Raw genomic sequence first — 12,050 nt, 5'->3', positions numbered from 1 at the left:
TGGGAGGGAGGAGCAGCCGTTTGGCAACATAACACACAGTGAACTCGACCATGTGCCACATGCTGGGCATCTCATCCATGATGACCACGGTCGCAGACATCCCACAACACCAACGACTGGCCTTTGTACACATCCTGTATGAATGCAGCGTGGTTTTCACTTCTATGCTCGTTCAGTGGTGTGATGTTGGCAGGTTGTGTGACTTGTGCTCCTTGTTGGTGTGTTTCATTTTGGCCATTGTTAGTCTATATGTGTGTTGTACTTAATTGTGCATGTGTGCCATTCTGCCCATCTCCCCCCCTCCTTGCTTCTTCCTCTTCCTAGTGCTGTTGTGTCTATAATTTTGTTGCTGCACACATAAATACATGTAAAGAATAAATTAGAATAGTTCCTTGATTCTTTTAGGTTTAAAAACTTCTCTACTGGTTTCTTTTTAATTTTCCATATGAACCGTTTTTTTAAATATTCAATAACACATAGAAGTCAGAAGTGCAACGTATTCTATCAACACACTTTCTAGAACATTCTACAATACGTGCAGGTTAAAAGTTCATCAATTTTTTAAAACTTTACGATATTTTTTGTAACATTTTCTTGAACATTTAACGACACGTGCAGGTTAAAAGTTGACGATTGTTTTAAGTTTGAACAGTGCCTTCCAAATGCAAGTAGCAGGTGTGGTTGAGCTGAGCAAATTTTATCCTATGATATGTACTCTACGTTGAAACTGCTTTTTCTTAACCAATCACAAAGATGTTTTTCCACAAAACTAATGTGCACCCTACTTTTAAAAAAGAATGCTTTTCATGATATCTTCAGAGATAAGTTATAGATAGGAATTAGCATTTAAAAAACCTTTGAAATTCACTGAAAAAACCATAGGTTTCATGCACATTATAGTTAGGAATTGGCATTTAAAAAACCCTTGAAATTCACAGGAAAAAAACATAGGTTTAATGCACATTATAGTTAGGAATTGGCATTTAAAAAACCTTTGAAATTCACTGAAAAAACCATAGGTTTCATGCACATTATAGTTAGGAATTGGCATTTAAAAAACCTTTGAAATTCACTGAAAAAACCATAGGTTTCAGGCACGTTATAGTTAGCAATTGGCATTTAAAAAATCTTAGAAGTTCTCTGAAAAAACCATAGGTTTCAGGGGTGTTATAGTTAGCTGGACATTTCCCCTCGTACAAAACCCTAGAAATTCCCCTGTTATAGTTAGTTCAGCTAACTATAACTCGTGCCCCCGCAATGCACTGCTGATGACGTCACATATTACATCACTCATGACATGGTCAGTGACATCACTGATGACATCATCCATGGAGTATGTGTTTCTGAACAGTTTTAATATGTTTAATATATAAAGGGAAAGGCCTGTTGAAAAATAAGTGGGTGTACAAGTGTGTGAATGGATGATTTTCTAGGTGCGTAACTGAGTCTATAAGTGAGACATTAAATGTATCTTACTGCAGACTAGTGACTAAACTGTGTGAATGTATGTATGTGTCTGTGTGTTGGTGTATAAGTGGCTGCATGGTTTTGTGAATAGCTATACGAGTGTCTATATGGGTTATTGATTGGTTGTCTGAGTATCTGTATGGGTGCCTGAGTGTTTGTGTGGGTAGGGTGTGTGTGACTCTGTGACTAGATGTGTGAGTGGGTGATTCAGTGGGTGCATGGTTTTAAGAGTGCCTCTGTGATGGACTGTGTGGTTGGGTGAGTATGTATGGGTGTGTTAGTGATTGAATGTATATCTCAGTTGTACATGTGTCAGTAACTACATATGTGAAACGCAGTGTATATGTGTGTAAGAGTATACAACTATCTATATGTGAGAGTGTGTGATTTTGGGAGTGGCTGTATGCGCCATAGTGCAAGGATATCTTTGTCATGTGCTGTTTGTTTTTCTGCAGGAAGACACAGAATTTGTTAGTATTTTTATGAGTAAGTGAATTTGAGTGTTTTTAACTGTATAGGTGAGTAAATTTTACTGTGATTAATGATTTGCATGACTGACTAGATGTGTCAGTACCTCAATGGATGATTGGCGGTGTGTGAGTGTCTATATAGGTGTATAAATGCACAGAGTGACTGTAAGTATGAGTGACTGTACAGGTGAGTGAGTGGAGATGTATGTAGACCTAAGAGTCAATGAGTGGGTGAGTAGTTATTGGTATTGGAGTATCTATGGTTGTCAAAATGGCCGTCTGAAATTTTTAGTCGGTGTATCAAAGGTTATATTAGGGTGTGAGAAGATGCACTAATTTATCACATGGATGACATCATCAGTGATGTCATCAGTGATGTCATTTGAGATGTCATCAGTGATGTCATCAGTGATGTCACTGACCATGTCATGAGTGATGTCACTGACCATGTCATGAGTGATGTAATATGTGACGTCAACAGCAGTGCATTGCGGGGGCGCGAGTTATAGTTAGCTGAACTAACTATAACAGGGGAATTTCTAGGGTTTTGTACGAGGGAAATGTCCAGCTAACTATAACACCCCTGAAACCTATGGTTTTTTAAGTGAATTATATATATATAGATATATAGATATATATATATATACACACACACACACACACACACACACACACACACACACACACACACACACACACACACACACACACGCACGCACGCACACCCACAGTTAAGCCTTCCTATTGAATGTTTGCCAGATGTTTCAAAACTCTTATTTCACACAACAGCGGTCAAACTTTGGAATTGGTTCCCTTACTTCACACTGCTGAATTAATTTGCAGGCTATTTAGCTTCCCTAAACAAATAAAAATTTAAAATTAAAGTATAACAGAGCAATTAATCTCTTTCAAGTGCGTGTAGAAATTTTTCTAAAGCTTTCACAATGATACTGCTTCTCACAAAGCATAATTCCACACCCCAATAAACTTAGCCTTGCACGTTCACCCATAAAGCAAGCATCTACCAATGAATCCTCCTCAATGTATGAAAATAAACACTGTAAAACGCACAACTCTGTCAGCAAAAAGCTACGCTGTCCTATATTGCACTTTAGTTTCTTTCATTATACAGGTTTTGCTAAATCCACAATGCAGTGTCAATGTACTACAAAAGAAGGGTACATTTTAGAATGCATGTATTTAATTGTATTAAAATGCATTTTAAATGTGAGTTTAACAATACACATGGTTGCATAAAACACATTTTTATTTGCGCATTAACCCCAACAAAAACACAAATTTTTCTAACTATTGACCGACATAGCTGCAGCCTCAATCATACAATGAATACTCAACGGCTGAAGCCCAAATACTAGAGTACTAATGTTAACTTGTAATTCAGGTAACATAAAAAATAAATAACAAGCAGCATGTGTATTATGGTTCTATATTGCCATCTTGGGATTCAGGGGACATTTCTAAACCACTCAGCCTCGTGTTCAATAAATAGAATCCCTCGATAGAAACCGAGGCCCATATTACAGTTACCAGTTATCTAGATGATGTGTGTGCGTGTATGTATGTATGTATATATTGAAAGGAACAGGAAATATCAGACGTCATTCGAAGCAACTGGGGTCTTTCGCCAGTGGTGTCCTGGGGCCTCGTACTGCAGATACCCCAACTGAGATCCAAGTAACATTTTTAGGTCTCGCCTACGCAGCGCATGCGCTGCATAGGAGGGGACCTCTTCTAATCGATCAGTTTTTCTCCCCTAAAACGTGCACGCTTTGCATTGCATTCTATTGCAAGGCGTGCATGTTTGGCGATTGCCTTGCGGGAGCGAGCAGGGCCATGTGTTAGCAATTATCGTACTCGCTCCCGCAAGGGAATCGCTGCTGCGTCCCTACTCTCGGCCGCACTCCTCCTCCCCCTGGTTTGTGCTGTACGCTGTTCACGTCTATTTTACGCATGAGTGATTTCACTCGGCTCGTGAAGTGCAGGCATTAGGAGGGGTACATGGGGACGAGCGGGGACGCAGGTCACTATGGAGCCCCTGACACAAGGACCCGGGCTTTCCTCTGGCTTCAATTTAATAGTTTCACGGTCACCACCAGGAAGAAAAGGCAGTGGGTGTTTTTCTTTTGCTTCTCTCCGGGCCGCATCTCTTTCTCTCTCCTGGGCACTGGTGAGATGCTGGAGGCAGACACCACGGACAGAGAATATCCGCTAGAGCGTCCCACACACTGAGATCCTGGAGCCGTTACTTTGACTTTACCAGGTATTCCTCGTTTCTTATTCGAAATTGTTTACTTTGCTGTTTTTCCAATTTATTTTGTCTTTTCTTCCTGGTATATTTTGTTTTTCTTTACTACCTTGTCCATTCTTAGAGCCGGGCCTGAAACCAAATTCAGCCCTGAGAAAAAGGGGGCAGGTGGTGGGCTACTGGGCCTCAATTGTGAGAGTTGAGGTAGTTTGCTATTGATGTCGAGGTGCCCGTCCTAGTATGGCTTTCGGAACTAGGCCAAGTATGACTCTTTCAGCACTCCACTTTCAGGGCACCGTGAGTGAGTAGTAGTGCCGAGCTTCTCAGGGAACTAGCGTGGGGTGTTTGAACTCGGCGCTCAGCATTAAAAAAAATCAGACACAATAATCCTACAGCCCAGCCAACTGCTTGTCGTTACAGGAAAGAAAATACTTCAATCACAGTTTTACTGAATACTCCCCTTTTCAATGATTACTCAAGTTAGCACCTTTGAGTGCAGTAGCCCTATAGGCGCTACACCCGCCCCGCTCCCTCTACTCCTATGTGAAACCCATTGGCTTTCGTCCCCCTCTTGGTGGATTAAGGGAAAGGGTGACTCAGAGTCTGGTGAAGTGTGTGCCGTGTCAAATGGGCTCAGTGGATTGTGCTCTTACATCCCGGTTCGTCCTCCTGAAAGTGTCTCCAGGTGCAGACCTCGTGTAGCGCCTCTTACATCGCCCTGTCAAGTTGGAGGGTTCGGAGTGAGGTGTCGCAGTCGGGCGGTGGTCGTGGTTCTGTCCGTTGGCGGTTCTATCAGTTAACGGTTGATCTGGTTAGCTTTTTCTTTCATTGCCCACAGGGAGGGGCGTTTGTCCTTCGGTGGTGCACAGGGTCCCTTCGTGTTGCATGCATGTTGTATGAAGGGAGGGCTGAGGACTCTCTTATGCAGGTTGTGGCGGGTCCCTCGTGCCTGGACTTGCAGGGTTGTGTGATTGTGAGACCTTCAGGGTCTTGCAGACATTGAGAACGTAAAGCTTCCATTTTAGATCAGGGAGGTTGGATGGATTGTAAGTGATGCATGTTTGAATCCTTCGCTTTAGGATGGCGGGGGGGGACTTGAGTTTGATCTGCAACTCCGTGCAGAGGAAGCAGAAACTCCTGCGGTGCACGGGAGTATTTGTGGCTTGATTAACGGGACAGGCTTTACACCAGAATGAATTCATGACACTTTTTGCAGTCTTCTCATACTACCCACAGTGGCCAATAGTTAACCTGTCCATTAATTCTTGCTCTTCCCACTGTCCATTGGTCCCAGCTCCTCACACTGATCATCAACACCAGCCCATCGGCCTCAGCTCCTCACAAGGTCCAGCGCTGCCTGCTGCTGACACTTCTTACCAGCCCCTCACTCCATCAGTGCTCTTCAGTTTCAGCTCTGTCAGAGCCACAAGTACTGGTGAAATTTAAATAAAAATAGGATTTATAAAGTGCACTAATGCCCAAAGTCTAGGTGCTGCCAGAACACAAAAGAAAAAGGGACTCAAAAAAAAAAGGGACTCTAAAACTAAATATTAAAAAGCCAAGTTTTAAGGCACTTTTTGAATGATATAAGACTAGCGCATTCCTTCAGATGCAACGGTAGGACAGTCTACCGTTTAGCTGTACCATAGATAAAACTTCTGCCCCAATGGGCTTGTTTGTATTTTGGAATGGTCAGACTAAATGCCGAAGAATATTGCAGGGTCCTGAAGGAAGCATACCAGATAAACTTCCTCTTTAGATAATCTGGACCTGTCCCATGCAGGGCTTTTAAGGCAAGACTTAAGGCTTTAAAGTCAGTGTGTTTACCCACAGGTAACCAATGGAGTTGGGCTAAAGCCTGATATGCTGATTGGTAATCCCCATCAGCAAACGTGCCACAGCATTTTGTAGGACTTGTAATTTAATAGTCTAAGCTGCATATTAATGTATAGGGCATTGCAATAGTCCAGTTTCAAAAGAACGAGGACAGTAACAACAAGTTTCTGCAAATCTTGCGGGATGAGAGGAATAACCTTTCTCAAGATCTTTAATACAAAGAAAGAAGCGGAAGTCACAGCATTTATCTGCTTGTCAAATGCTAGTTTGTTGTCAAACACAGTCCCCAAATCTTTTACTTTGGAGAGCAGAACTGGTAGAGCGATTTATTCTGATGGCCACTAAGCAGGGGACCAAAAGGAAATGGAGTTACTCAACAGGAGTACTTCGGTTTTACAGGAGTTCAGCTTTAGCCAATTGTTGGCCATACAGTGACTGATCTGCTGCATACAGCTGTGGAAGTTGGCAGCTGAGACCTCAGGGCTTCCGAACACAAGGACCACAATCTGGGTGTTGTCTGCATAGCTAACCACCAAAAGCTCGAACTTTTAAATTAAATTGGCTAAAGTTGAAAAAGGGTAGGGCTCAGGTACCCTGCATAGAAAGAGGTGGATGTATAGCCATGCATGGCCACAAATTGTTCTCTCTCGGATAAAAACGATTTGAGCAAAGCGGGAGCTGTCCCCCTAATGCCCAGAAAGTAGAGATGGTCAGTAAATACAGCATGATTGACTGTATTGAAAGCACCAGAGAGGTGCTACAGTTTAGTAATCAAGTTACTTCCCATGGGCATTTTAAGGCATGGTACTGGGCTAGAACTCCGATACAGCATGACTCGGTAAAAAACAAACAATAAACTCAAAGTCTAGCCAGACCTGCACAGTGATTAATTCTTTGAAGGGTCGATCTTCGTATATAGGTACATAATCTAGGCTAGTCAAAATTAGGAGCTCCACAACACCCAGAAACATCTGAAACCAAGATACTACCTAGGTGCTAGATTTTTTCTAACATGGTGCTGTGGGGTTGAAGTTATCCAACAAGAGAAATTGTATTTACTTCAATTTTGTCATTGGGGTATTGATGCCAGATGTTAGTAAGCAGTTTAATCTGTTGAATAAATGCCCACTCTAGTCCTATGTGCGAGGTGAGACACCTTAGTGAGTTGAGCCCATATTGCTGACTTTGCCACAAACATTTTCCAAATCGATCTAATCAAAATACATCCACCTCCAAAATAGTTCAGAGTGTCACAGGCATGGTCACAAGAGTCTGTGTTGAAACTAAGAGAGCCACCATAGTCCTTTAGTTAGAAATTCTCGCACACTGTGCCAAGTTACTGGAGAGAGAGGCTAGTTAGAGAGGCACCTGGTCCAGTGTTTTTACAGGATGACCAGGTCTACCTTTTGTGTACACCCACAGGAAAGTAGCCTAAGGATATTACTTTTCAAGGGTCTGTATTTCACAACAGTCTCAGTCAAGGTTTTGCCTGGTGGAGCATCCACTGGGAGACACATGTACCACTAGTTCATCTGGCGTTTAGGTCATGATTTGAAATGCCAGTGATTGTAAATACATTCATCTTTATGTGATGCTGTGAACTCATGGGAGATCTTTACATTGTTCACGAGTGCATGTGTCAGGAGTATGAACCGGGTAACAGGGCAGCGCACCTGGGCATATCAAACCATAGCAGAGCAGACAATGGAACATTGTATACCCAGCGGGGGCGCGTGCAGGGAGCTAGCTTCACGATTGTTTCAAGTTTTGTCAACATTTGCTAAAATTTAAGATCCTTTCCCCTTGGTACCAGATCTTTGCCACGGTGGCGCCCTAGACAAAGCAAATGTAACAGGCAAGTGTTGTTTCGCCACATTGCTTCTGGATTGGTTTACCGTGACTTGTCATCCCCCACGAATATTCCCTGCAAATAATAAAACTGAAAACTGCCTGGGAGCAAATCCTACAAAGACAGGAAGAAGCCTTCTCATATAAACTGGAAAGAGCAAGCTACGATATAAAAACAAGCATTGGCATAGCCAATAGGTCTCGCCTTTGGGACCTTGTAAGTGTTTAGTTATCCAGCACAATATCCTTGGTGCAACAACATCAACTGTTGCATGGCTAAACACTTATAAGATCCCAAAGGCGAGACCTATTGGCTATGCCAATGCTTGTTTATATGTGAAATCATTTTAATAGAGAGCACCCAGTATTAGGAGAATGATGTACAACAGTAGGCAAAAGGTAAATGACTAAGGTATGGTAGAAAGAACACAATTGTCAACATTACCTTATTCTGGGTATCGATGTCTGCGCCATGCTCTAGAAGCTGTGCTGCTAAAGAGACACTTGGAATGAGGGCAGAAAGATGAAGGGCAGTGTTGCCATTGATGTCCATGAGGTTTGTATCTGCATCATGTTCTAGTAGTATAGCTACACAACTCTCCTGTTGGCATTGAACTGCCTGTAAATGGTACAGAAAAAAGAGAGGAATTAACGCTCAGTTTCTTTTTTTTCCAGTCTTACGAATTTAGTGACTAGTAAGGATTTCGTTTTAATACTAGTTAAGCAGATATGAGACTAGAATAGATCTACAAAGGGCATAGCAAATTACCTGTAACTTCAGGTTAAATTTTATTAGCACTCGAAAATTAATAAAAACAGTAAACAAAACACATCAAAAATGAAGAATGCATCAATCGTAGACAATAGCATGGTAGGCGCAGCTATGTTAATGCACAGCATAGGAAGAGGACTAAAACAATACGCAAAGACAATACACACCAAGGACAACATTGCAATGAGGCTCTGTAGTTCTTGCCACTCATTCATCCTGTGCGCCATCATCCTCAGCATCAACTAAGCTGCACCGTAACTGCTAACTTCCTGCCATGTATCCTTAGACCTGCATTTTCAGGCAAGACAACTAGTTAGAAGTCTCCCCTTGTTCTTGGACTTCGTGCAGTTTCTGATTCAGTCCTTACATTAGTGTGGATAAGAGAGGGTATGAAAAAGGGTTGGGGAAGTTAAGGGCATAACATATTTCCGATAGGACTGCCATAGCTTTACCTCAAAGGGCCACCACCTAGATGCTGTAAGCCACAATTGGACATAGAGAAGAACAGTTGGCAATTTTTGCAAATGTTAGTGGTTCAGTGATTCTCTAGTTAAAGCCAAAAGAAACTAGTCATCGTGACCATGAAAATTAATATACGCAGAACTGTATCATGTAAATCACCCTAACCTGGTCACCACAGATACAGTTCATGTATGAATGACCAATAGTTTAAATGTGACTTTTAAGCAAGGTGTCCTCCACACTTTTAAATCTTGTCAGCCTTAGCTTCTTTCAGAAACAAATGGTAGTCTTAGCTGACCGTAAATCAAAAAGGAGAGGGGGGGACAAGGAGCTTATTAGAAAAAGGTCCTGAACCAATGCTCCCAAAATCAGTACAAAATCACAATGGATGGTTTCAGTTCCTATGGGTAGAGGGGGATACAGCCAATAGTTATGTGCTGTAACAAGAAGAGGGGAAGTCTCCTGGGATAGGTGAGTATGCAAAGAGAAAGGAAGGTACTCCTTTGTTTTGTACGTAGTGCCCTCACACACCCTTTCGAGTGTATAGCATCACCATCGGGCAAAGTTGCTCCTCGTGGGGGTGGCGCTGCAGTCCCTCACGGGCCCCTAGGGGCTCTCTGGCGGAGATCTTTTAGGAGTTGCCACAGTTGTGATTGAGGGTGTGTGGGAAGGAAGTGCTAGTGAGTGTAAGTTAAAATGGGTCAGGAGGCCCTGACAACTTTATTCGTAGGACCCCTGATCCAAAATAAAAAACCACGGGGATGGAGATGCACGTTTGTGCCGTTAGGAGAGGGGAAAGAAGACCAAATAAATTCCCAGTTCTCTCAACCCGTGTAGTGTGTAATAAAGTGTAAATTTTAAAAGGGGGTCGACATGTTTCGCGCTATAATTTAGTCCCTAAAGGATCCTAGAGCGCTTCATCAGGACCAGGTGGAGAAAAGAGAACGGGAATCAGGAAAAAAACACCCTGTATTCCTTAGTATAACCTAGTTAAGGTATATGACAATAATAGTCTAAGGACCCGTTTTTATACTGATGTCCTTAATCACAGCCTAAACAAGCATTTGCAATGCAATAGGTCTCGCATTCGCAGGAGTGTGAGCTATTGGCATTGTAAATGACAATTCCTTTTATTTATGTGTTTTGAAAACATTCAAGGGGCGTGTAAACATGCATTTTGTACTTATTGTCCTTGCTAAGGAGAAGCAAGGCTGTCAGTAAAAGAGCCGCAGTTACTGCCAGCTTTGCTTCTCGTAAGCAATGACTAAGTGGAAAGTATGTGTTTACGCATTGCTTTCAGGTTTTTAAAAACACAAATAAAAGGCATTGTCATTTACAATGCCATTAGCTCAAAGTACAGCAAATGCGAGACCTATTGCATTGCAAATGCCTATTGAGCATATTCATGTGAAACTGCTATTGTAGAGGCCTTTGGAAAGGGAGGGGAGGTGTGGGCTGAATATGCGGCTCCGGGTTTGTATTGTGCACAGTTCATAAAACAGTTTATAAAGCCGTACTAGAGTACAATTGCTTGTAAGTGTGGAAATTAATCAATAAGGGCAAAATGAAATGTGAAGAAGCTGATTAAATGTGGGTAGTAATAGTGTGTGGGCTTGTGTTTATTGAGGGATAGCGGCTTAAAACTGCTACAGCGTTTGTTTATTGCTATACGATCTTTAGATCAGCAGTAGAAAATGTGAAAGGAGGGCCAACACGGGGGGCAAGGTAAAAAGAAAGTAAAGGGCGAATAGATTTATGCGAGAAGGCGCTGCCAGATGGTGCGAAAGATAAGATTTAGAAAACAGTGTTTGAAGCAGCCGAAAAGGGCTGGAGGGCATGTGTTGAAGCCGACTGTTTATACTTGCGTTGGCGTGTGACTAGCAGCAATTGAGTGTAGGAAGGAGGGGCTGGGCCGAGAAGAGAAAGTGTGTGCGCAAAGGGATACCAAGCATTGGCATTGCCAATAGGTCGCGCCTTTGGAACCTTATAAAGTGTTTAGCCATGCAGCACATTATCCTGGGTGCTACAACATCTACTGTTACTTAACGTGCCACTGGTGATGTGACAAAGCTAAGTACAACAAGCACAACATAAAGTGGCTGCCTGTGCAGGAGGAAGATGCTTACGTCAAGAGCCTTGGCACCACGCACTCTTCACCTCAATCCACCTCACCTCGGTTTCTCACAAGCATGAACCAGTGCTGCAGGTATTCACCTAATGTATTACAAAGCCTTGCTAACCATTTCCTATTGGGATGTAAATAGACTTTTAAAGACCTGTGAAATGCTCTGGTGAGGCGGAGATAAGACCTGAGACACTGATCATGGAGCGCACAGCAGTTCATGTGTGTGTGTGGTTTTTTTCTCCTGTCCGGGCTGAGACACAAGAGGGATGGGCTGCTAAAGCCTGCTATGGGTATATAGGTATACTCCCTAAATGGCAGACAGCCAGAGACGGGTGCAGTCAGGGTCATGGAGGAGCAGGGACAATACAATGGGTTGAAATAATGAACTGCAGGGAGAGGAAAAGGGAATGAGAGGAGGATGGGCAGCGTGGCATGTCAATTACAGCACATTAGCCGTGAACATTTGAAATTGATGAGGTATGTGAATCAGCATCAGCAAAAAGCACGACACAATCAATAATGTTACACAGTAAATGGGGAATGGTAATGGTGCACTTCAAGGGCGGTGGTGCCGATAATTTTGAATATGCCAAGTGTGTCATTAAGCAAGGTGTCTGGTAGACGCAGTAACATTTGTTTAGGTCCCCTGTGCGTTTGCTTATGACGGTGGGCAGAGGACTCCTAACACAACGCTGGAGAGCAAAAAATGCAAGCATTTGCAATGCAATAGGTGTCGCAGTTATGCGAGTTTGAGCTATTGCTATTGTAAATGGCTATGCCTTTTATTTTGGTTTTGGTTTATAA

The 12,050-nt window shown here is 42.6% G+C and overlaps 1 protein-coding gene across 11 annotated transcripts in view; it reads right to left on the bottom strand.

The window, feature by feature from the left end:
* The window catches only part of ANKRD26 (ankyrin repeat domain 26), a 1,120,330-nt gene that overhangs the window by 1,017,422 nt on the left and 90,858 nt on the right, over window positions 1–12,050 (bottom strand). For all 11 annotated transcript variants that reach the window (XM_085653113.1, XM_085653117.1, XM_085653121.1 and 8 more), the window contains exon 3: window positions 8,333–8,506. In XM_085653113.1, coding sequence (XP_085509239.1) covers window positions 8,333–8,506 — 174 coding nt within the window. The remainder of the gene's footprint in view (window positions 1–8,332; window positions 8,507–12,050) is intronic.

Source organism: Triturus cristatus, chromosome 4_1 (assembly GCF_964204655.1).
Source record: "Triturus cristatus chromosome 4_1, aTriCri1.1, whole genome shotgun sequence".
Taxonomy (NCBI): Eukaryota; Metazoa; Chordata; class Amphibia; order Caudata; family Salamandridae; genus Triturus; species Triturus cristatus.
This window is presented reverse-complemented; position numbering and strand designations above follow the sequence as displayed.